Source organism: Gavia stellata, chromosome 4 (assembly GCF_030936135.1).
Source record: "Gavia stellata isolate bGavSte3 chromosome 4, bGavSte3.hap2, whole genome shotgun sequence".
Classification (NCBI taxonomy): Eukaryota; Metazoa; Chordata; class Aves; order Gaviiformes; family Gaviidae; genus Gavia; species Gavia stellata.
This window is the reverse complement of record NC_082597.1, coordinates 17610000-17636886: the sequence shown is the minus strand read 5'-3', so window position 1 is coordinate 17636886 and position 26887 is coordinate 17610000. Positions and strand designations below refer to the sequence as shown.

At 41.8% G+C, this 26887-nt stretch overlaps 1 protein-coding gene across 1 annotated transcript in view; it reads left to right on the top strand.

The window, feature by feature from the left end:
- Nucleotides 1-26887, top strand: part of CELSR1 (cadherin EGF LAG seven-pass G-type receptor 1) — a 168427-nt gene that overhangs the window by 64280 nt on the left and 77260 nt on the right. The window contains exon 2 of the mRNA XM_059816567.1: nt 5681-6319. Coding sequence (XP_059672550.1) covers nt 5681-6319 — 639 coding nt within the window. The remainder of the gene's footprint in view (nt 1-5680; nt 6320-26887) is intronic.

The window sequence follows — 26887 nt, the reverse complement described above, 5'->3', positions numbered from 1 at the left end:
ATCTCAAGGACATAACTTTTCTGTTGTTGCAGCATTTAGTATCGCTTTTCTCTAGCAAAAGAGAAATTTGTACTTTCATCTGTTCCTACCAAAAAACAGGAACGACTTAGGGGTGCACGGCGGACGTTTGCCACTGTCCATTGCTCTGGCCTTTCAGAGATCTAAGGTCAACACCAGCCCCTGTGTCCTTTGCCAGGGTGCCCTGAAGGCACTCAAACTGGGGTCATGTACACAGTTTCTGTCCTGAAACACTTCTCCAGTGAGGCTGCTCGCTAGCTGGGAAGACCCTGGGGTAGGGTCTCTGTAAATTCACAATTATGCCTATATTCATTTTCCTTTCTGGTAATGTTTTCTGCTGTTTTGGCAAAGCATCTTACTTAGGTTCCCACTCGCCATTTCTGTGCAGCTTACTTACTTTCAGGATATTTTCTCTGTGCTGTAAGCCCCTGAACTTTTCCATAATGTAGAAAATATTTAAAGAGTTTTCTTATGGGTGCTCATAGACTTCTCATTTCTACTCATAGAAGTGAAGCTTTGTAGTGCCTACAGCAGTGGTTTGGAAGGGACAATATCAATACACTGATACTTTATGCATTTTAAATCTGATTCCAGCATGGTGGAAGCACAGTGCAAGGAAGGGACTCTGCCCTGCAAGACTTGCAGACTTTCTGAGGCAAACTGAAGCTTAGTGCGGGACTATGCGTCTCACTTTTATGGATGTCTGATGATTTTTTACTGCTGTTTGCTCAGCAGGAAGCATAATTTGGGATCCAGCTCTGCGCAGGCAGCCAAGGATTGCCTGGGGTCTCCATTGCTATGAGCTGGTGCTACTTACGTGCTACTGCTGCCCAAGCAGTGGAGAGGACGCTAAAAGTATGGCATCCTCATCATTAAATCAAGGGTTACTGCTGGACTAGGTATGTATCAACTCCCATACCTAAAGACATGGCTGGAAACAATGGGGGATGGAGGTTTGATCATTCAAAGACATGTTGCCAAGTGATGTTTGCTACCCGTGGGCATGCCTGCATCTGGAGCTGGGAAGAACAAGAGGTTATTTGAACCTGTGGTGTATCCTTATTCTACATTTTGCTAGCCAAGGAGTTTGCATGGCTGTCGTAAACTCTGACGTCTGTTACTTCCAGATGCATTATAAAGCAGAATTAGAATAGATGTGGGTTGGGCTATCTGTGAAAGAAAGCTCTGATGCTGAAGTATTTATACAAAATATTCAGCTTTGATATGCAACCTGAAGACCTTTGTGTATAATAAACCAAAAAAGTGTTAATTATTTTCTTTCTGCCAACTTAAAAAACAATCAAAAAGATCCTTTCTGGCCAGGTACTGCCATTGCCAAATGTGCATTTCAGTTAAACTTTGCTGTGTTTACACTTCTAGATAATAAAATTCTTTGGTTTATGGACTGCCAGCAGATAGAAAGCTGAGATAAAAGTCTTGGATTTGATTGGGTTTGTCATACAGTAAGGGTAATAATGAAACAATGACAATCAATTCTTAGTTATTAATGTATTTTAGAGAGATTCAAGCTTTTGTCAGCCTTACTGTCTTCTTTTTTCTTTGTAATGCGTCAGGGTATGTGATTGCTATTAAATCTTTTCATTAGTCTGATGGAGGATGAAGATGGGTGGTTCTGTTTTTAAGGACCCTGTTCAACAATGACAGTGACACAAAAGGCAACAGTCTGCTTTGATTTCTACCTTCTAGAAATGTCTTTTGTAAAAAGCATACATAAAATAATATTGCCAGGATATAAATTCAGTGTGCAGGCACTGCGTTTGTAACGAACACCTCTTCTCCTGTGCGCCTTACCCGGCCATCCAGAATCATCTTTTGTCCATTCACTGATGTGTTAGTCGTTAAAAGTCTTGTTTTTGATAAACTTGACTGCAAGAGCTTTTGAAAGAACCTTTTGTGATTTGTCCAGGATATTTATGTTGCCTTCATTACCCCAGTATCTCAGCATTTCAGCATCTGCACCCACTACTCCACAATGTACATTGTGAGTGCCATTATCCCTACTTTACGGAAGAGAAACTTGAGCACAGAGTGACAAAAGCCATTGGTACAAGAGTTTTAGGACCCAACCCTGCAAAAGGATGGATCGAATCCTCTCTTCCTCCTTGGTTCGTCCTGCATTTCCCGTTTTTCAGGCTATCCGGTGGCAGTGGCTTGGGTTGCTAAGGTCTAGGCTGTCCGCTCAAGACACTCTTAGCAGGATACCTACAAGCCCCATCTGCCAGCACGGCTTGTGTTTTTAGAGCTCCTTCAGGAAGACTCCTGCATCCAGCCGGTTTGCTGAAGCCAAGCAGATGATGACTGTGAGAACCAGTGACAGCTAAGCCTTGCATACATGTATGTATTCATCTGTGCGAAGGTCTGCTCCAAAGAGTAAAGTGTAGCCAGAGTTGCTCCTGTGTAGCATCACTTGAAGGGTGTTTCACACCCCTGACTGAAGCCATCTTGCATCTGCCAAAACATGATAGGGACTTTTTATAACGGTGTCGTAAGACCTTTGAAAAATCAGATCGTTAGAGCCATTTTAGCAGAATAACAGATTGGTTGTGTGTGTATATCAGATAGCTGCATATGGCAGGCACGTCAGAGAGTGAAAGGCCGTAAAGTATTACCACTCCATAAAATAGTACTTCCTAATACTATTTTTCTGACATTTCTGGCAGTAAACATCTGAAGCTTTGTGGGGTATTTCACTTGTGAATCTCAAAACACATATATTATTGTGTATTTAGGGCTTAATTCAATTCCCAATAAAGACGAGGACAAAATTTCCACTTTCTTTATTGCACTTGTTCCAGCCCTCAAAGCGAATGTTGTCTGTTGAAAGTAGAATAGATACTAATTTGGTCCCATAAAACCACAGATTGTTTCAACTTTCCACGAATTTCTGAATGAATAGATGATCAGATCCCGTGATGCTGCTCTCAGACTCGCTGGTCATATGAAAGAGGCGCTTGTCCAGCTGGCTGTAGAGCCGTGCTGCTCTTTTGTTGCCTATAGTACATATGCTCAGCTCTTTTTTACTCTCTTTTTATTTTCATGTTCTGCAACAGGGCTGCACAAAGTCGAATCGGCTTTTAAAACACGACTTCATTTTGCAGCTATACGTCTCTGCCCGGTTTTCTTTTGTGCTGCCTGCAGAACAAGGAGGCTGTGTGGTATCTGACACCGTCCTTTTTCCAGTGATTTATTAACTGTGTCAGAATAGCTGTTGTGAATGCTGGGAAGCTCTTGCATATTGTGACAGTTGATATTGATTATGACAGTTTGTAGACTCTAGTGCGTTGTCAGACAGTGGATCGTATTTTGTCTTCTTACTATACATACCATGGGCTATAGATCATAGTGTTTTCTTAAGAAAAGGACCCATTGTCCAGCATTCTCACTGGTATGAGAGAACTTCTGTAGCGTATTGTGCAACAAATAGCAAAATAGTTCAGGTACCCTATGGGACAGGCAGGCAAATGTCAATTGCTTTAGGAAAAAAAAAAAAGTGAATAGTTTGTTCTGCTTCTGGCCTTTCAGGGGAATGAGCCGTGCAGTTGACAGAAGTGGGTAAACTAGTCTGAGGATGTCATTTGTGAAAATACGGTGCATCCTGTATTGTCTGTTGGCCAGAAATCCACAGACCGCGCAGGAGGAGGAGGAGGTTGCAATGAGGATTTTGGCTACCCATCATTTTTAAAGGTTGCTTTCAGTCTTGGTAGAGGCTGAAACTACACATTTCTAGAATGAGTCTGAGGAAGAGGAGATAAAGGTTTCTGCAAACTTGGAAGAAAGTGAAAGCTGGTGCGTGAGCTTCTGTGTGGGGCACATCAAACAGATCACCCCGAATAATGACCTCTTCTGACTGTTTGGTTTTAGCTAGGCAGTAGTAAAGTAGCACACAGGAGAAAAGATTTTTCTATTTGCCTAAAAGCTGCTTCAGTGTGGCAAAAAGTCAACAGCTGAGCTTTTACAGATAACCTGATCAGGAGGAGGGAGTCAAAAGCCATTTGGTTAATTATGCTGCCGTAATTTACTATATTGCTACTGTATTATTGGAGGAAAATTCTTCCAACAATACATTTCTTTTTAAAACAAAACAGCACTTGAGGTGTAGCAGTGACAGTCAATAGGAAAGGAGCCATTCTGATTTTTCAGTTCTTGAAAGACCTTTTATAAGAGACCATAATGGGTCATAAACTTTCACTTTGAGATAGTAAACCTTAGGAAAATGACCTTTAGCAATCCGTGCTATTAGAATTTTCATCTCACACTGGGTTTAGATTTATTCAATTGCAGTTTCTGCTGCGATTTTACACTGATGTGATTCAAAATCCATTTCCGCACATATCTTATGGTATAATTGAAATAAATGTAATAGCAGGTCACTTGTGAAATGATTATTTCCGGGATACTTTGGGCCAAGACTGTGGCACTGAGCTGGGACCTAGGGGAACTGAATCCAGTTCTTAACGCCCCTGTGGGCTTGATACAGGCCACTCAAACTAGTTTATCTCTCTCATGAGATGAACTCATCCCCATTTCTGGTTGTTTATTTACACTATGAGATCTTTGAGAAGGAACATTTCCTATCAGAAGCCAGTCTTGATCTGTCCTGGGATTTCTAGATGCTGCTGTAATACTAACCATATTTTCTGTAATGCGATCTCTATTTTCTTAATGAGTCCTTAATGTTAGCAAGGAGACAGAATTAAACTAAGTGGTTTGGTTTCAGTGACGACGCGACTTCCAATTCCACGCTTGCATTGAATTTGGATTAATTATAGCACTCACTGTGTCATAATTATATTTCATAATGATAGAATGCTCTAGAGTTTGTTAATTCACAGCACTACTGTAAGCCTCAGGGTGTACTGAGATTTTACAGTGGCATCTCTCAGTCCATTGTCAGGTGCTATATTTATATATTTACGGGTTTTACTGCAGAACATCCACAGCAATATCAGAAATGCTTTAAAGGAAGGATAAAATGGAAGACTTTTTAAAAGTCTGCTTTTCAGTACAGAGGTGTTTTATTTGATTTTTTTTTTCTAATTTTCATAAAGTATTTTGAAGAAGTTAGGTGTGGGGAATGAAGAAGTTCAGGTGTTCAAATGTGAAGACTAGTTTCCTTAGGTGACTTTTTTCTAAAGCTCCGGTCACAATTCTCTGTCTGGGCATAGTTCTGGCTCCTTAAGCCTGAGACCACGCCTGGAGAAGATAATTTTGGTGTTGTGCTGAGAAGAGCGACAGCTTCCCAGCATTGGCTGTAGACTAGCAGTGACTTGTATGAAGATCCGTTCAGTCCCTATCATGAGAGGCTCCTTCCCCTTGGCTTCCCCTTGGCCATCCTGGGGCTCTCAGGCTTTTTTGCTCACTAGCCCTTGCCGGTTGTTTGCCTGGGATGTCCTCCAGGTGTTCTGGGCTCTTCAAGATGTCTCTGGTCCTTTGAGTTGCAATCCTTAAGAGATTTTGTTTTGTTTTCCTGAGTAAAGGCATTGGTAATCACTGCAGAAGGTGGATACATTTCCCTCTCCCATCCCGGTGCCTGAAATGCCTCGCAGGTCTGTTTTATTTCCAGGAGGCTGCAGGAGCCTCCTTATCCATAGGTTGAAGCCTGCTCTCTGACATCGCTGTTATCTTTCTCTCTTCCTTTCAGATGGTGTCCACAGTGTCACAGCGGTCTGCACCCTGCGCGTCACCATCATCACGGACGACATGCTCACCAACAGTATCACAGTGCGGTTGGAGAACATGTCCCAGGAGAGGTTCCTTTCTCCCCTCCTGTCCTTGTTTGTGGAGGGGGTGGCGACAGTGCTTTCTACTGCCAAGGACGGCATCTTCGTTTTCAACATCCAAAATGACACAGATGTCAGCTCCAATATTCTGAACGTGACCTTCTCGGCTTTGTTGCCCGGTGGCATTCGAAACAAGTTCTTCCCCTCCGAGGACCTGCAGGAGCAGATCTACCTCAACAGGACCCTGCTGACAATGATTTCCACGCAGAGGGTGCTGCCCTTCGATGACAACATCTGCTTGCGCGAGCCCTGTGAGAACTACATGAAGTGCGTCTCTGTCCTGAAGTTCGACAGCTCGGCCCCGTTCATCAGCTCCAACACCGTCCTGTTCCGCCCCATTCACCCCATCAACGGGCTGCGGTGCCGATGCCCCCCGGGCTTCACGGGCGACTACTGTGAGACAGAGATTGACCTCTGCTACTCCAACCCCTGCGGGAGCAATGGGCTGTGCCGGAGCCGAGAAGGGGGCTACACTTGTGAATGCTACGAGGACTACACTGGTATGTGTTTATCTTATCTTTGACCCATGATTTATATGTCAGACCGTAAGCCAGGCCAGCTCTGTGTCAAGCTGAAATTGCTGACATTCTTAGTCAAAGGCAGAAAAACTCCTGGCACAGCCTTCTGGTCAGGAGAAGGCTTGTGAGTGTTACACATCACTTAGGGTAAGTCCCGTGTCACTTAGGGCAAGTCCTGTGTCTTAGTGCACACATGGTGGTAGGAGCCGTGCATTGCGCCAGGCCATGCAGGGGGCCAACAGCTGCTGAAGCAACTCGCATTGTGTGAATTCCTTCTCAAAATGCTTTATGCAAACATATTTTTTTTTATCTGGAAGGTGGGACACGTCCCCTGTTTCGTGGTTTTGCACATTAATGCCTTCCTGGCCCCTTAGCAGTCCCCTCATACCAGGGTATAGTGGAGGTGTGCAGCCTGGGTAGGAGGTCATCAGTGCTTGGTTGTCAACAAGTGCAGAGCATGAGGATGGTTCATGGTCCCAAGAAGCTGCAATAATACACATTTATGGGAAGTACTGAAAGTCAGCTTCAGTTTGTATGTGTCCAGATAAACTCCAGAAGGACGTAGCTGCTTCCAGGCCTGTCTCCAGCAGCCTGCTGAGGAACATACTTTGCCTCATCATGGACTTGACAGCTAATAAAGATCAAAGTGCTGCTTCTCAAATACTCCTGAGAAGTTATGGAAGAATATTAGCTGAATGTTTTCTGGTGCTTCAGTAAAGTCAGTGCCATTATTTATGTATTTGAAATTGCACATGTGGTTAAGCGTTCTACACTGACGTGCTGCCGGCTGTAATTTATACTGACAGCTCAGCAATGTCTTCTGTGACCCCCACAAACAAGGGGTGAAGCAGAGGGGACTGTTCCCAACACTGTCTCTCGCTGCTAAAGTTATAAAAAATTGAAAACGTAAATTATTTAAGTCTCCATGTAAAAAAAATCTAAATGATGTATATGCCTACTGGGCTGGATCCAGCCCTCTAGGTGGAAGGGGTTTCCTTCACTTTCTGTGGCTTTTGGCTCAGGGCTGTAGTTAAAAATGCGATGGTGGAAGGAGCCAGGAGTCAGTGAGCAGGGACATGGCACCAGCAAGTAAGCTGGGCTTTCCCAAGCAAGGCAGAGAGGAGATGCTCCCCAGAGATCAGACAGGGGCTTAGGGCAGCAGGACCTTCCTAAGGAGATGCAGACAAACTGTTTGACCAGTGAAACCCTGAATAGAGCTGTGAGATGGTTGGGATATGGTTGGTCTTTGTTGAGGAGTGATTTTACTGCCAGGCTTCTCATGAATGACTTCCACAGTGAAATACATTATAAAGTCCATTATTCATTACATAGAGCTAATGCAAAATATGTGCAGCATTGGGCATTGCAAAATAGATTTTATGACCAGTTGATTTCATTTAAAATATTTATGTACTATTATACTGTAAAAAGGAATGGTTAGAAGTAGCAAGTTTCATTGAACAAAGATACGCATATAAATGGAGTTAATTCATCCATGTCTTAGGTTTTGGAATGACATGCATTCCTGCACCACATTTTGGGGGTCTCTTGCTAGAAATCTTCAGAAAAAATGGCTAAATATGCTTTAAAAATTAAAGAGAATAATCTTATATTAATAATTGATGAACATATTTAATAATGAATGTTGTAGTCAGAACAGACACGGTACATATTTAGAGGAGAGACACCATATTATTCATACACAAAGAAAGATTTGATCTGTAACAGTATTTTCAGTGCATAGTTGTTGAGTTAAAAATTAACTGTCCTGCTGCCAGGATATTAAAGTGATCAGAAGTTAAGGAGTGAGCACTGCTTATAGCCTTACCATCTTTAGGTTTCAGAGTTAACTATGCTTCAGTGAAACACTTTATTCTTTGGAAGGACAGTTCGGGGAAAACACACCCAACCAGGTTCAAGAGGGCTCTGGAATCCCTTGTCCTGTAAATTGAGACAAATATTATTGAATATTTCTGTTTTATTGCTGAATGAATGCAGTAGAAATTTAGTATCTACTCTGTGGTTGGTTTCTGCTACATCAGTGCCTTTAGGCTCCATGTTGCGTGAGAATGTTTTTTCCATCAAACCTGACACACTTACCCACATATGGTGGTCATTAGTTGGTTGATTTTCATCCCCTTTACAGAAAGAGGTGAAAAATGTTATCAACAAGTAATCTATTACCAGAAATATTTTATGAAGATGCATTATTGAATCTTGTCCCAATCCCCCTTAAGAACTTTTATTTTACCTATGATTTTTATCCTTTCTGTAAATACATTCATATCCATTTGCAAGTTCAGTTTATACCTATTAACCATAGTACTGTGTTTTCCACTTGTATATAAATATTTATTGTTTACAACAATCCAGATTTTATATCAGTTTATTATTTAAACACGTTGGTTTCAACAGCAGCAGTGTGTATTGGCTCACGGAATGCAGCAATCGTGAGTCAGAATGAGCAGAGAATTGCTAAGGCTGAAAGTTGGAAGATTCTGGTGTTACCAAAATGTCACCATGGTATTAACTCAGTGTAGCAACATACCAGTATGAGGTACTTATGAATCTTCGAATTAATTGTAAAAGATGAAATATGAATGGTAATAGTCAATGAAATGCAGCCTCCTCTGGGAGCTCTCATGTTTCCATTTCCCAATTAAGAGCCTATGTAGAAAAATAATTACGAGAAAATGCTAAGATCTGTGATCTCTCTGGGGAGATATGCTGCAACTCGATGAGCAATCACTGCACAATGATAACCCTGTACTGAATCTATCCAACTGGTCACCTGTTAAAAATACATCGTTTATTTCCTGTAGAAGATAATTATGTCCTATCTCAATCAGATGGAATTTACCCCCGTTCTTCCACCCCACTTTGAAGCCCTCCATTTGTTTTGATGTAATTGTTAGTCATTTATACATGATGAAAGTTCCTCTGTCTCCAGGAGTCTTCTGTTACAGGCACAAAGGTAAACTGAGCTTCTACAAGACATTTCTGAAACCTGATTACTGGCTAGGTTGGGGTGATTTGGAATTAACTTCACTTCCTGTGATGTAAGGACGTGAGTGAAGAAGGACATATATTTTTGATCGTGTTTTTTTCAGAATAGCAACCTCTGTAACTTTTCTTTATCTACAAATTAGTGCAGAGAAGTGAACAACGTACACACCAACAATCGTGCCATTGATGGCAGGGAGCTATGTGCATGGCTAAAGGGTTAAAGGATGTAATTTAAGTTAAGCAAACAAATTTAATGAACTTGAACACTGTGGAAAGCCTGTGTAATTTTTCCAGCTTTATTTCATGTAGCTTTGAGGGCTGCAGAAGCAGCTGAGATGAACTATAGGTGAAGAACTCCACAGAGGTGGAATTGTCTGTACTCCCCAGGGGCAAACCCGTGAAGAACAAACGCATCATGTCATCCACACTGGTTTTGGAGGCATGGTTGCCACAGTGGTTCCTGAATTAGCTATATTTCCAGCCCCATCCTGATGCCTCCTATAGGACATACCACTGCAGCTGTAAGTCACCACCTTTTTGGGTGTGAATTCCCATGATTCCTGCCCTGCTGTGAGCAGGTGCCTCATGCCATCGCTGGGTCCTCCCGCAGTTCTCACCGCAGTTCGATGCCCATGGTCCTTCTGCTCAGCAGCCGCCGCAACGGCTCTCCTCTACAGTCGTTCTCCCAAAAAGTAGAATGTACTTCTCACAGAACAAAAGCACTCCAAGGGGAATAAAAACCCAGCCCCTGAGATAAGGAAGAAAATTAATGTTCCCACAGTTCTCCTTAGCACAGGGCATTCTCTCTGCCTCCTTTGCTACCTAACCCCTAGCAAGGAGCAATTTCTAGGGAAAAAGATCATCAGAGAATTTCCCATATCCTCTGCATCTCTCCTTGGATTTCACTTCAGAGAGGGCAGAAATCTTAAGTGGTTGTAAATCTTCTAGTAATCAAATACAGCAATTAGAGATCTTTTACATGTTACACATTTTTCCTACTAATTTATTTTGTGATACCATATTGACTTGAGGAATCATGACATCTAACTTGGCCACCGTGAATTCTGACTTTGTGTCATGAGAAGGTAATTATAGCTGTTTTCACAGCATCATGCCAGAAGTCCCTATTCATATTGTTTAGTAAGTTCTCAGCGTTTGGCTCTTGCAAACATATAGCAGTAAAAGTAAATGTGAAGATTTGCTTCTGTGTTATCTTTACTTACATCCATTCTCCAGGTAGTAATTTCCCAGCTCGGTCTGATACCAGATTCTCATTTTTCAGGCCAGAGAGATTCATTTGGGAAAATTTCAGCTTTCAAGTAGAGAAATCTGGCAGCCAGGGTAGCTGTAACGAGTGTTTTATCTTGGGCAAGAGGTTCTGAAATTCCATTCTTGGTTACACTTCTGCAGCTCCGCTGGAGCGGTGGGATCACAGGTGTGTAACAGCCAAAATCCTGTGCAGCAAACCTTCATTTGATTCCTTCAGGTTCCTTACTGCGTCTGATTCCTTGTTTAGCTTATGAAAGGCCATGGTTTTGCAGCGGCAAAGCTGAACAAAGGTTATCCTCACAGAGTTGTGGGGCTTTGCCAGCACTTTCAAACAGCTGTGACCAAGTTTGTATTTGACACAAAACACCAAATAAGAAATTCTGTCATTCCTAAACAGTCCCATAAATGTAGGGATATTGACTACAGTACGGGACAACTTCGTGGATCATCTCTGATACCTCATTCAAATGTTAAGGCGATGCAGTGAAGGTACTAAAATGTTTCGTATCGTTGCTGCCTTAACAGCGTCCCTTAGTCCAGGTCTTCAAAGTTATGCTGCTGGATTCCAGGTGCATTTATATAACAAACATACAAAAACAGTGGCAAGGTCTAATACAGTTAAAAATAGTATATTCCTTTTCAAGAGTTTAATTACAGCTATTAGGGCTCTGGGGGATTTGCCCCGTTTTCAGAATTTAAAGGCTGTATCTTTTCCCATTCACAAAAGTATTAACAGTTTTTAATGAAGTTTTTCTGCTGACTCTGGATGCAGGAGACGTCGAGTGCTGACTATCAGCCTTTTAATAACTTTTGTTGTTTTGTGGTGCCTCAGAGGAGGATACCTGGTTGCTTTTCCTTGCAGTTTCTGTATGGCAATACCATGAGAAAGCTTATGTGGGGTGGTTGCACCCCAGTGAAGGTCTGTATGACGTTGCAGGTCTAGAAATTTTTCTTCTTTTTCAGCAGTGCTATGCCGTGATGTTGTTTTGATGTTTGTAGTGAAACTAAGTCTTTATAACTGCAGCACAGTTTCCCTTTGATTGCTGTGGACGAGTCACTCTCTGCAACTGAGAAGTTTTTGACATCTGATGGAGAGATAAATGATCATTTGCTTGTAAGATCCTTCCTTATGGTTAATACTCCATAGTTTTGTTCTCTGTACAGATGTCCCAGCATAGTCTTTTCCATCAGTCTTCAACTTTCTCTGTCTCATCAGCATGAAATTTTTGTGAGGAAAGCCCTCTTCGGCCTTTATTGAATAAGCAGACATCTCCATTGGCGTAGACATGGCAAGCTGTGTCCCTGTGGTTGGCAGCAGTTGCGTGCAGACGGGTACCTCTGTTTCCTCCCAGCCTGTGGCCCCTTCCAAGCCCCCAGGGTCTCGCAGCACTTGAGTGGCTGGCGAGGACCCTGTAAGCAGTGCAGCGGATGGTCCAGAAGCAGAGCTTAATTTCTCCAAACATTTTTCAGAGCATGACTGGTGCAAAAGCTGGAAAAGCCCATCATTTTCTCTTTTTATGATCTTCACCACTCAGCTATGTACTGTGAGACATAGCGTCTCATAAATCTTACTCTCAGTGCTTTGAAGTTTCCCCATATGACCATTGCGTTCACCCATGCCAAAAAGCAATGAACCGCAGATGTTATCTCATGAGCTGACTTGATATCTAACCGTATAAGGAACCCCTACAACCTATTCTTTGCAATTAGCTATGGATAATAAGTCTTCCATTGGCTTTTGGGCAGTGGATGCTGCATTTGAGGAGCACAGCAGTCAGTTGTGATATTTACTTTCCTGTCTCTCCTTTTAGCATGATGTCCATTTTGTGTCATGAATTCCTGAAAATAAGTATTAGTTTGGGATATTCAGATTAAGAGGTATCACCTGGCAAAATCCTTGCTTTTGGGTCTATCTATATTGTCAGAGAACTACAACTTCAAATTATTACAAGCTGTATCTGTATGAAACACTTTTCATCTAAGGATTGCTATGGACTCTGCGAAAGTTATTAACAGCAAAGGAAGCCTCTGAGACACTCCTTTGAGCAAGAGGGTGTTGTCCCCTTCACCAAAGGGATGGGAAGCTGGGGCACAGCATCTTCATCTCTTCCAGGTCACATAAAAGCAGTCAGTGGCAAGTCCAGAGCAGCTGAGGCAGCTCTTCTGCACCATTCCTCAGCTGCCCACAGCTGGAAACCTGGGGGAGATCCCCATGAAAGACATTTCTTTCGTGACACAAACTCTCAGCAGAAGCCTCTGTGCCCACTCGCCCGCTGTGTTTAACTCAGAGATTTATTGTGCATATTAAAATGGGTCCTTGCTTGGTTTTGTGGCAAGGCTCACTGTTAATGCGTGCAGGGATGGGGCCAGCATGCCACAGCCTTATGGCTGGACCCAAGTGATGCTGGGTTGGACCTGAGGCTATAGCCCGGATAGCACAACTGCATGACTGCTTGCTCCAGAAGATAACTGAAACAATAAAACCAGAGTGAAGTTACATTTTTATATAACACAGTCAAAAGCTGAAGTCTATTAAACTTCCAAATATTGTCATGTTTCTGTTGATTATATTTCTGTCCATGTCACCAAGTCACAGGAGATGAATGTTGGAAATCTGGTGTTTATATCGGATTCACAGGACTCACTGAAGAGGTCTACCACCGCTGTAGGTGGATTTTTATCTGGAGGGTATGTCCTTCAGCTCATCTTCCACCTATGCTCACTTGTCAGGGTGCAAAAAGCCTTTTCTAGTTGGATTACTGTGGTGTATTTGTTGACAGTTTAGTTCTCAAATGGTGTAAATGGCCTGCAGCCTGCACATCAATCTGCTATGCCTTTTCCTAAACCCAAGCAAAGATTTTTATTGCATTACCCTCATCCTGATGTGCATAAACTAGCTACTGTTTAAAGTTTGAAAGTTTTCCCAGTCATGTATGAACCCTCCCTCGCCCCCCGCCCCGAGATGCTGCACGTGGGATGATCTTTGATTCAGCTGAACTGCTCAAAGTGCCGGGGGTTCGGATGCCTCTTCTAGAGCCTCGCGTCTTATCCTCCTTGCCTGTGGAAATACTTACACTGATCAAAGTCCTTTGCTGTCACGTGGAAACCTAGCTACAGACTTAATGTTGTGTTTGTTCTTTTTAATTAGTTTTAGAACAGTTTGACAAGACTTCTGTTCTTACTGGGTGCTCCCACAGTGCTTTGTAAAAGCAAGCAGCAGATCACATACCAGTATAATCACTTAGCCCTGGCTTCAGAAGCTGCCTTAGAATTTCATCTCCAATATTTTTAGGAATTGAGCTCTTCCAAGCAGTTCAGTGTCTAGGAAATCCTCCTTACTGATTACAGCTTATCTTCTTTCGCTTCTCCTTGAAATGGCTGTGTGGCTGGCCTGTTCTCTTCATTTACCCACTCCCCTTATTTGTCACCTGGGGAGGTTATCACTGATGATTTTACACTTTCTCTCCTGTTGTTGATAACTTCAAGTAGCATAGAGCTAAAATTCAGTGTCCAAAGAACCTGGGCAATAATCCTCTTACAATTACATTTTTACACCTACTTGCTATTAATGCCATTGATGTCTGTTAGATTATGTTACAACATGGGGAGAAGGTAGGTTCTTAATCGTGGGCTGTACGCTATGAAGTCAAGGAGCCTGCAGACATGAGAGGCCTGCGAGCGCACGCTGCAGCATGACGGCATTGCAGCTGTTGAACAAGTGCTGCCCCAGCTCTTCTACAATGTAGGTGTTTAATATCAAGCCCTAAATGGCTACATACAATCATAGGATCATAGGATGCTTTGGGCTGGAAGGGACCTTTGAAGACCATCTAGTCAAACCCCCTGCCATGGCTAACATTGTCTTCAGTCTTCATTAAAGTCAAAACTTGTTAAATCCCTGATGTGAAACTAACACATTTGACCCTGAAGCCGTGCCAAGCTAAGCTCATGTTTGCTGTCAGGCAGCTGGCTTCACATGAGCTAACCTGGCGTGGGTACCTGCCTACCTCTGGCACCTGACCTCTCCTTCCCACCCCTTGGCAAGAAAATGTCCTACAAGTACGAGCTTATCGGTTAGTGGTGTTCAGTGGGAGAGAGATACGTATGGAGTACCTCGGGTTTCCTGTTGGCATTCTGGTTAACAACGAACCAGTCTAAATTTAGGATACCCTTTGTTCTAGCGTACGTGAAATCTCTTGTATTGTCTTTAACCTGTTGTACATATATTTCTTTTTGAATTATCTTGCTCCACCCATTTTCAGCAGTTTTTAGGCTGTTGACTTGTACTCCTGGTTTTCTGTTGATGGGATTGCTGTTACCACACCTAAATGGGAGTCACAATTCTCCCAGGCTTTTTGAAAACCTTCGTTATAATGCATTTGCTTATCTTCAATGGTATACCTAAAAAAAAAGTAGACGGTGGAGCGTAATTACACAAATGGGAACTATTTGATATTATAATTTTGTAGGTACGTGTAAAACCCCTCCTCACTGACATAGCTAAATTCCCACACACTGTCATAATTGTGAACATATATATGCATTGCAGAACATTGATCTGAGAGAAACTACACACACTGAGGTTTGTTTTAATTAAAATATTTTAAATAGCAATTTATTAAACTACGGCCAACTTCTCTGTGGCCATAGTTTACAATTGTGTTTTTATTAATTTAGCCAAGTTGAGCCTTGTGTAATGTAAGACTTGGGGTTTTTTCTCATAGGTTTTTTTTTATGTCAGATAGATAGGTTAGCTGGTTAAAATTTAAACTGCATGTAAGCCACACTAACACATTCTAATACATCAAAACATACACTTGCTAAGTGTCAAAATAGCCCAAATATTATACTACCCTTTAAGTGGGGTTTTTTGCCAATAGCTAGGTTTGTTGGTTGTTTTTTTCTTACTGAAAACAAATCAGATGGGGAAAAAGGAGAAGAGAAAGGAGAAAAAAACCAACAACTTGCCTTTAAGTTATTTGTGGGGAAGATAAAATCATAGTAAGATAGTATTTTTTCCAATATGCCTCATGTTCTGGAAAGCCCCTCACAATTTTCACGGCCGATCAGAGGTGAAGGCTAAAAAAATAAATTCCAGGAAGGCTGGAATTAAATATTTTAGATCTTCCAGAACAAAAAAGAAAATGAACTTTCAAGGAAGAAGGTAAGAGGCCTCCTTTTCTCCTTGCTGCAAATACAAAACTGGGAAACAAAACTGGGAAGCCCCCTTACAATTCAGTAATACTGAATTATGAAAAACATATTGGGCTTCTGTACGTATTTATAATTCCCAAGTAAGACACTTTTATTTTCATCAGTAGATACACAACAGGAAAGTGGCAAGCAGGATGGTTGAGTGCAGAGATGAGGGTATCAGGATGATGTCCTGTTAGGGAGGAAAAAAGTATAAAGTAGTTTCTTGTGTGTCTGTTCTTTGTGTTATGATGATTGAAAGTTTTGACAGTTGAGCACCAGACTGAGGCACTTGGCCTTGAACATCAAGATAATTACAGTTCTGCAATACAGTTGTGCAGAGCATGGTGGGAACCGCAACTTCATTGTTGTTGCGAATGCTCTTTTGTTTAGAGCATCATGGTTCAGTGCCTGCATCCCAGCCCCTGCTCCTCCTGGGGCAGGTTTTGTTCTGCGACCCGCACTGTACGGTGCCCCCTAATCGCAGCTTCCCGAGCCGTTGTCGGCCTGAATTTTTGGTTTCTAGAAATCAAGATGAAGAGACTTTACTCCAGGCTGTCTCTCAAATTCTCCATAGCTAAGCATATGAGAGCTATTATACAGCATTTTCTAATATTACAGTTAAAAATCATATTTTAATTAAATAGGGCCACCCAGCTTCAAGGGGTCAGGACACTGATATGCATATTGTAAGAAACATTATTATGAAGATGAGTGTCTTATATTACTAATTGAACACAATCGAGATGACGCAGTAAAGTATATTAAATCTAACAAGATGGTAATAATTTAAAGTGACTTTACAATGAAACCATATTTTATACAAAGGCTAAATTGTAATCTACTAAACTGTTGTAACGAGTTAAGTGCAAGTTGTGGAAGCTGGCTGGATTCATTTTTCATGAGTCTGTTTAAAAGTGAAAAAAAAAATCTAACTTTTTAATTTCTACCTATTCTGTAGATTTAAAAATACATTGATTTTGAGATTTTCTTTGAGTTGTGTGAGACATTACAATGGCTTTTTCAAGAGTCATTAAGAAAAAGTCGGCTTCACTGATTAAGTTGCTTTTTGTTTTCTGTTTGTATTTACTGACCTGTGTAGGAAATATTTTTGAGACATCTAAAACATAAGATTATGGGATTATCTTTTTAACCCTAATCCGTTTAATTTGACAAGCAAAGGGGCATTTTTGATTTTTTCAAACTTTGCCTTCAATGTATAGCAACGGAAATTTGATGAGCATAAGTTTGGTTTTGCCAGTTCTATCTACTCTGTCAAGCAAAACCTCTGAACTCATATGATCCACAATAAAGACAGTTATACAGTACAGTACAGTATAACTTTCTTTTAACCTAATACTTCTCACATAAAATGAAAATATAAAGCTCTGAAATCCTAGCCTCCTAAGACGTAATTACAATAGTAGATTTACTTTAAGCATGTTTTTCAGTTGCTTTATTAATATTTTATGGCTACTCTTCAATTATTCTCACTAATTGGCCATTACGCTTCTTTCCACCAGAGCTTCTGGGACCACCTAGGACGTTAAGGAGCATGATTTGGTTCGAGGTCTGCCTATTTCTAAATGCCGTCATTTTTACTATAGCATTGGATTACGCAGAAGATGAGAGAGTGAGATTTCCCTGTGAAAAGTTCTGATTTATGGAAAACACAAAATGCAGGGCTTCACCAGTCTGTCTTTAATGGAGGTGTGCAGAGTTAGCTGCTTGTGCAGTTAATCCCAGCGGGCTGCTGGGGACCAGGGCAGATGGTTTCTACTGTGCTTTGTCTCTTGTTCCGAGCTGAAACATCAGGTCTGTAACAACTACATGGAGAACATTAAATGGGATCTTAGTGGAATAAGGGCTGGACTCTTCTAAAGAAAACAGTGATGTTTGCCATTGAAAGGGAGACTCTGATCTACTTTTTCCCATATTCCTGAGCCCTTTTCTTTCTTCCTCTTTTTCTGAGGTCAGTTACTTGCAGGTATGTTCCCTTTTTCAACTGCTTCAAGATGTTAACTTGATCCAAAATAAGTGCTAGAGCTTTCCTCTTCCCTACAAATTTGGGAACTGGGAGTTGCAGCCCTTTGGTGTCCTCCTGCATGGAAAGCAGCTTAAAGAAACCAAGCTGAAAGTGAGCGAGATGCCTGACAGTGCCTGAAAGCAAGTCTGGTTTTCCGACTCCTGAGTTCCTGTTGGTAAAAGATGTTATTGCACACACACCCCTGACACAGCCACCACGCCTTGCTTGCTTTCCTCATGCACGTAAATAGTTTAATATATTTTGAAAAGCCCAGTGTGAGGCCACAATAGCCTGTGGAACAGCAGCCTTGGGGAATTAACGGTGCCAGTGGTGGCATTCAGTGCCCAGTAAAAATTGCAACTATGTGTGATGAAATAGTCTTTTTTGTCATCTGAGCAGAGGCACACTGAGTCTATGAGTGCCCTTTTTCTTTCTCGTTGCTGCCTATGGAAGGAGGTGAGAACTAGGCATGGCAGCTGGTTCCCATGCTGAAGTGCCTGCAGGTGTGCAGGGATGCAAATACGGACCAGTCTGCAAAGGCTGTCCCTAAGGGAACGTGTCCTGCAAGCTGCGGTGCCTGCTCCAGCCTTCGGTTCCTTCCGTGTGCCCCTCCTCGAGTAATGCTCCTGGAGATGAATCAAGGAGCATAGCGAGCAGAGAAAAAAAAAAAGGAGATTTATATCTAGTAAAGGTAGAGGATGATTGTTTCTCATAAAAATAAATGGAGGGAAGGCTATTCCTCTGTAAATGAATATAAGTGTGTTATTCAGAGGTGTGTTTTGTTTTTACACCTCCAGGTTTCTCATTGGTTTTAAGGAATGGATTATTTTTTTTTTTAAGGATTTTTAGGAAGAGATTTATTCCCAGTAAGACATAATGCAAATTGCAGACACAATGGCATAATCTAATTTGGGTTTTATCTTTGACATCTACAGTAATGTTTTCCCTCTACTAAATACATCCAGAGATAAAGCTTAGGCTTTTGAAAGGCACTGTTTCATCACCATATCTTACCCCAAATAAGTGCAATTTGCATTATGATAAATTGTCTTACATAAAAACCTGCCACAAAACTCAACATAAACCGGAAATTTCAGTGCATTTCTTTTTTCCTCTGTGTAGATTTGTGCTGTGTATAGTCCTGGATGAGAGACAGAACCTAAAAAGATCTCTAAAGCTTTAACTTACAGGTCAAATGCAAAGGGAGATGACACCTTGTGAGGGCACTGTACATTACAACAAATGGTTTAATAATTTACAGAGCTTAGACGTAGTTGTAAAATCAGCCAAGAATAAAGATTAAGACATTAAGAAATTAGCTGGTGGATCCCATAGAGCAAAAATTGTTGGTAGGTAGCTGTGGCAGGCTGAAGGCATGGATGTTTTATTTCAGGTTATCCTCCACCACATCTAACACATTCCAAAAAAGTGCTTTTCCTCAACATTTCCTCAGAAGCCTGGAGGTGATTATGTCCGGTGCCACGGGAGCAGGCAGCAGGGAGAAGCCAGGCATGTTGCACGCACCTCTTTTTTACTATAGTGTCTGTCTCCTTGCTCATCAGAGTGCTATAGGGGAAAAAATTGCAATAGTTGTGATAAGTGTTGCTAGTGCTTCTGATGCTCACACCACTCCTGGCCTCATTGCTGGAAGGTAAAAGGCGAGTTATCTGGTGTAGACAGAGTGGAAGCTTAATGACTGAGAATTTTTAATCCTCAACAAATATACAAGGAAGAGAGCACAGGTATTAAACACTCAGACATGACTTTTGTCTGTGCTCTGTTCCTGCCAGCACTGGTGCAAGTTGCTTGGGAGGAGAAGGTCCAGTGGCCATTCAAATTGAGCATATATCATCTTGAGAACATGCTTGTAATTTCTGGAATCCACAGACTAATTCATTTCTCCAGCAGATGTGCCCCAAATATCACTAATCCTCCTCAGTATTGTTTCTTTTTTTCCCCAATTATTCCTTCTCATTTAAATGCAAAACCACAAAAAACCCCAAATCCCAAATCATCCATCCATCCACCCATCCCTGCAGGGTGTCTTTTGTTTTGCTTTGTTTTGTGACCCAGGAAGGGGAGGAGAAGAGGAACATCTTTGCTCATGCTGGTGCTGTGCATAGGGTCTTGGGCCTGATTTTGTACTAGCGAGGGGCCAGGTACCATTTCAGTGCCTGCTCTGCATGTGCAGTGCATCAGCAGGTACAGCCCGAAGCAGCTTGAGAGATGGAGACCTGAGCTTTTCCTGCTGTTGCTTTTGTAAAATACAGTTTAGCTTGGTTGCTAGCTGGGAAGGATCAGGAGGTGGAATGGGGTCCTGGCCTTTCCCGTGCCTGTTTGGCCAGGGGAGTTTTTCATTGTGGTCCTCCTCCTCCCAGGAGCTTACAGGACCCCGGAGCAGTCGGGGTGCAGATGCTGTCCCCAAGGACCCTGGTGGGAAGAAGAGCTGGGAAGGGTTGAGTTGCATCTTCCTGTTGGGGTGGGAGTGGGAACGGGAGCTCCCTCAGAGTGGTCGGTTTTGGTTGTGTGTTTTGGGCTGGAATTTGACCACGAAGAGCTCTCACGCCTTGGGGCCAGCAGATGCCACCCGCAGCTTCAGAGGCAAATAAAAGAAAATAAAAAGCCTCCCATGTTCAGTATTTTGGAGCATCTCATGATTAAAGGTCTCATGACCTTTATTTAGCCCAGTCTCATGATTTTTGGAAATCTGATTTGTGAGTTATCAGGGATGCCCGGGGGGAACTTTGTGGAAGAAGGCACAGGGAAGGGGGAAGGGTGATGGTAAAGGAGAGGGATGATACATAGCTGAGAAAGCACCGGTAGTTCTACACCCTCTCTTCCCACCAGCTCAGAGCTTAGTGCTTAGGTCCACAGAAAAATTAAACCAGATCCAGAGATATAATGGCATATGTTAGTATAGGATCATTCTCTATCTATCGCCCCAGAAAGGTACTTGGCAAGCTATATATATACAGTGTGAGAGGAATGTTTTTGTTGTTATTTTGCTTAGTGCTTTAAATTCAGGTTACTCTCTTGCAAATACATCTTGTTAAATCTGGAATGGTTAGCAACTTAAATTACGAACGACAGCTATCACTACGAGTCAATGGGATTTAGTCCTGAACAGTGCAAGTGTGTATGTGTGGTGTGTGCTTGTCTATGTTTATGTATTTATGTATTATTTTACTTCAGCCTGTTTCTCATAATCTGCCCTTATAGCACAGAAAACAGCAAAAGGAGCAAAAAGCAAAGGGGAAGAGGGAGACCCCAAACTGGACCTTAAGCTGGTGTTTCTCCCTGTAAGAGGGTTGGGGCTGATTTTAATTTTCCTAGATGAGTCCTAATTCTAAAACCATAAATGAATAGGTAAAAGGAAAGACCAAAGTATATTTTCAAATATGAACATCTAGTAGCAGCATAACTTAGCAACCTCATGAAGTGATGACCATCAGTGTCAGTCCTAAGTCTAAGGAATGTATATGCACGACCTTTCTGAAGTGGCAGTAGGCGTTTGGCCATTGATTTCTAAGGGACCTAGATTTTACCTCTGCTCTTCAAATAGCGCTTCTGCGTCACCTGCATAAAATGGTACATGAATGTAGTCGTCCTGTAATTAATCACAGTCACTAGTACACCGATGGCTTCTAACTTCTCTTTGATCCAGCTTCTCCTTCATTCAGAATTACTTGGCTCCTTTTTCTGGGTAACTACTCTCTAACTTCTCTCATAAAATGAGTAGATTTTGTTTGTTTGTTTGTGTCATGTTTCATTGATAAGTGGCATTTGCTGGGAGGTAAGGTTGACTTCTCCCTTTCGGTTCTGAGGGTAGCCTCATGCACCACAGAGCCACTGAAATAATGAATTTCCCTTTATGGGCAAAATCCAATACTCATTTTTATTATTTGACTTGCGCTTAAAATTTTAGGCAAATTTTCCTGCAGTATATCCCTGCATAGCCAGTGGAGAGAGGTGGCTATCTACTGAAGGTGTTGATCCAGTTCACCTAAATCAGGCATGAGCCACTACACTCACACATGAGCCATCTAAAATGGCTCACAGCTGTATTTCCATAACAGTTAAACCTTTCTAAGACCATTTCTTCATTCTTATTCATGGGTGCATGGTCCTGCCTCCTTTCCTTGTGCCTGCTGTGCTGTTCATCCCATCAGTCCTAGGAGGGACCTAATCAGAAGATCACTAACCCTCCAATAAAGAAATGAATGGTGATTTGCCATCTTAGCTCCACAAATCAGTCAATGGCAGGATTACATGAATGCCAACACAAGGGAGGGGGAGGGAAGTGCAACAAATTTGGGGAAAGGAGGGGACTATGGTAACTCCCACTCAGCCTGAACTATGGTGAAACCACCCCTAATGCGGGTGCGTTGGATCCCAACCATTTTATCTCTTGTCTCAGTAGAGATTTCCAGGTTGATTCTGCAGCTAATTTGTTTTTAACAACCTTCTTAGTGCACTGATTGCTTTAGTACTGATTGTCATTTAAGGTTAGTAGCGGTTTAGTTACTAGAGGAAAAGGAGGATTGATTTTCTCATTATGTGCAAGATAGTAAATACATTTTTAATGATAGCTGGTTCTTTATTAGGCCAATGGGTTAATGAGAAATTCTTTGAAGAATTTAGTTGCCCTATTTCTTGTTCTTTCTCCTTTTGCCCTATTTCTTGTTGTTTCTCCTTTCCACTTTAAAGTACATCATTTTAGGCTGGCTGCTTAAATCAGCCTCTCAAAATGCTTTCCATTCTGGTGAAGCAACTACAAACATGGAGAACAAGATTAATATGTATCTATCTACAGCAAATGGCAGGATGGAGGAAAGGAGAGAAGAATCAGTTTGAGTCAAACAATTAGATACTGAGTGAAACATTAACATGTGTCTAGGAAAACTGGAAAAAAAGAAACAAGAACATCAGTGCAGGTCTGCTGCTTCATGTAAAAATATATATGTATTTAATGTAGTATTTCAGTTGAAAACAATCAGATAATAGTACAAATTTTTGAGGGCTAGTCACTAAACAGGGATATCGTAGAAACACGTTGCAGTAAACTGAAGTGTAGAGTAATTCTGTATTTATTCCAATGCCATCATGTTGCTTCCAGCAAGCTTTCCAACATTATACATTGTGTGTCATTGCAAAGTCAAGCGACTCACCAACAAAACCACAGGCAGATTTCTGCAAAGACCAGCTCTTTGCTGCACGCCAGTGTGCTGATTGAAACCCTTAAAGTTCAGCTCACAAGTTATTTGCAATTGTGAGATTATTTTTTCATTTTTCAAATAGCTTATTTGTATTTCTTTTCACTTTTTTATCATAATTTATTATTTATTCATTGAACTCTTCCATTACTTTATTTGGAATAGGTCAGAGGAAGACCAAATCTTCTAGCCAGTTTTTTGCTTTGCCTGTTCTTGTGTTGCATCTGATATCGGGATGTCCTCGCTTACATAAAATTAATAGGAGAAAATTAATGAGTAACATCTTTGTAAAGTTAGTCCTAAAATTGAAAAAGAGATATATGATGGTTGAGAGTAGGAAGCAGTGTTGAAAGCAACTATCACGTTGTGATCTCAAGGGCTTTAAAACTGGGAAGCACTATACAAAGGGCTGTGTAAAAGCCACAGGACTCGTAGCTTTAAGAGTCATCAATATCAATTGAGAGCATGTAAGATCAGCTACTGTCCTGTAACAGTAAATCATTTGCTGGCTAGGGCCAGAATTTTTTCAAAGCCCAGGAATCTGGCGGCAGATAACAGGCAGCCATGGCCCATGTTATCTGACAGTGCCTGCTTTAGATTGAGCAGCTGGAGGGACTAAACTTCACATCTCCTGCTTGGATTTCACAGAGTTGTGACCCATAAGTAGTGTTTTAAGTGATTCCTAAAATGCTGGCCAATGTGAAAAATGAAATTAGAATAGCCAAGGAAATGCCGTGGGGACCGAGGGGGAGTTTCACAGGCTGGGTGAGGGGGTGAGCCATGCCAGCATTGCAGACCAACCCCAGGCTGTGTGCGGCAACTATCTGGGCTGTGCTCTTATCACCTGAGCCCCTCCAGACACTTGCTGCACAGCAGCTCTCCCTCCTTTCTGTACTATTTTTTCCCACCAGACTGCGAGACATCCTCTCCGACAGCATGTCCCAGCCTTCCGACCTTCAGCTGTGAGCAGGCACACAGGCACTTTTCATCCCAAAGGCTGGCGGATGCAGATCCCTTCCTTTTCAGCTGCTCAAGTAGCAATTCCCTTAGGGCCTTCCGACTCTGGCTCCAGCCAGCAACCAGCCCATCCTTCAAGTCCACACAGGCTTTGGTTCAAACTTTGAGGGTGCTTTTCAGGTCGTGCCTCAAAGCTCCCGCAGGGCAGTGCTGTGGGACGGCGATGTGTCCAGGATGAGGTGGCCGCCCTTGGAAGTGACAAACCCAAGAATGACACAAAGGTGTGTTGTGTGGCCAAAAGGGGTTAGGCGCTCCTGATCAAAGCCCTGCTCAGATGGCTACTTCATAAAGCCAAATATACTATGTTTCTAAATAATTTCAGGCAACTTCTTTTACTTTCAGAAAAAAAGGGTAAATAGGGTTTTATCAAGTTTCTTGGTAGACCTTTGTGCCTTGAAGCACAGTGATGTCTTGGAGTTACTGTAGAGATTTCAAACCCACTATTTTAATATATTTTGGTAAATATAAATAAAATATGAAAATTCAACATCAAAGAATACGCATCAAATGCAGTTCTCATTTACATTACAGACTAAAGAGAATTCAGAATAATTTTAGTAACTGGGACATCAGTAATGCTACAGCTGAATGAATATAGGACAAAGGATCTTATTTAAAGTTGAACTGCATTCTTTTAAATTACTTCTTTAAGCATTGTAATGAAAAGCAGTAATAAACATAATTCAATAGAACTTTTCTGTAAGCATTCTTTTATCTTAAATAGTTTTATGCCTGTATAGGTATCTAAGCAAATAGCCTATATATTCTTGTTACATCACAGAGTTAATGCAGAACCATCAATGACTTCCAGCTTAGGCTTTTATATTTCACCTCTGTATTGCCATGGCATTTCCATAGCGTGCTTCAGTGCCAGGAATCTCTCCTTTTAGCTTGCTCCTTTTTCTGCCTGTGTATTCAAGCCTGCGCGTTATTTGCTTTTGCCTTATATATCGTTCTGTTTTCAGAAAGCCTTGAAGATTACATTCCTCTCTGAGTTGGAGACTTATTTCACAAAATATCCTACTACTTTTTTTAAAGCAACCTGTGTTTAGTCTTTCTATAGGAATTGCTTTTTTCCAGTTTTTTGAGGGTTTTGGTACACAAGATATGTGTGTGTGTGTGTGTGTGTTAAGGGGGATTGGCTGTGCTTACGCAGCGGATCATCAAGAAGTGCTTTCTGTAGTGTCTTCTTAGAGCGTCTGATGTGCACGCTTTGTTTGGCATATCCAATACACTGAGGGAATTTGCTGTCTTGGATGATATATACAATTTCTCCCAAAAGAAACAGAGCATTTTAAAGTACCAAGGAGGGTGTATTCACATAATCTCGCCTGATACTCACAGTTAATAAGTGGAAACAGGAAGATATTCATCAAGTGTTTTTCACAACATTTCATCTTAATATGTTAAAGTGAGAATATAGGAACATCAGTGCTGAATCAGAAAAGCTCTAAGCACAGGCTTGAGATGAATTCTCGGCTACGTGTTTTATTACTTCAGAGGTTTTGGCTTGCACTCCCTGTCGGATAATGGGAAAGCTTTATTTCATAATTTGTTAACTGTGAGAATTATTAATATAGAGAGATGTGTTCATCTCCCCTGTACTTTGTATTACCTCCTTTTTAAATATACTGAAACACCCCAGTGTATTGTTCACCAGGAGATACCACAAATGTGCTCATCAGGAGGCAGTTGTACAATGGCTCTGCTTGTCATGGGTAGCAGGGAGCAGGACCAGAGGTCCGTCCTCCGGAGATGAGCCCACCTGGATGGGGTGTGCGTTTGGCTGACTGCATGATCACGGCACTCTTGTGTTTGCTGCTGCATTTTGCCAACGTTCATCATACCTGCCTAAAAGGCACGCGGTGTTGATGCAAGAGGAGAAAAGCAGCAAATCTGGAAAGCCAAAACAGCCGGGCTGTCCACCTCACCTTGTCTCAGAGATCGCTACCCCTGGGGCATTGGCTAAACCAGCTGCAAACCATTGCAGTTTACAGCCTGGCATAGAAAAGAGGTGCAGATCCAGGTCTGGATGCGGCAATACTGCTGGCTACAGCCTGCCGCCCAGCGCGGGCGGCTTTGGCGTGGGAACCTGTGGGAGCAGGGCTGCAGGGGCAGCGACTGGAGCAAAACTTTCCGTTTTAATTTGCCTTTGTTTGTGAGTCACTGCCCACAGCTCCCGCTGCTTTTACTGTCCTGCAGGAATGCATGTGCACAGTTTTAACTGTGCTTGAATTAATGTAATGGTATAATCTGGTAGTGAGTATTCATGCAAATATCGAACTGTTGCAAATGTATTCATTCCTTCAGCTGGCTGCATTGTGTCGTTTTGCTCTACGTTTATTTCTCAGACATTGTTACTGGGTAAAATTCAACTATATGTGCCATCTTCAATTTCTCTGAACAATTTTACGTGCAGGATCTGAACACGCTTTGTGTCTTAGGCAGACACACGCCAAAACATAAATGTTAACTAATTAACTCACATAGAGGGTTTAGCTTTCTGTACAATGATTAATTCAGCAGCTGCTTTTGTCCCAACCGCAGATTTTTTAAGTGGATATCCTCTCTACGTGATGAACACAAATTATTATTATCACAAATTACTATTATCACAAATTATTTTTTTAAATTGTGATTCACTCTCAGATTTTGGGCAAATGCAGGAAAAATTACAGCATACATACAAAGCAAGATACCTCATTCTTTAGTATTGCATTTGACACATCTTAATACAGACTTCTGAGTTGAATAAAGCCAAAGCATTTGGGGGGAAAACAGCTTCAGCAAGCAGTATGCAGAATCTGTAACTTCTGCGGAGAGTTA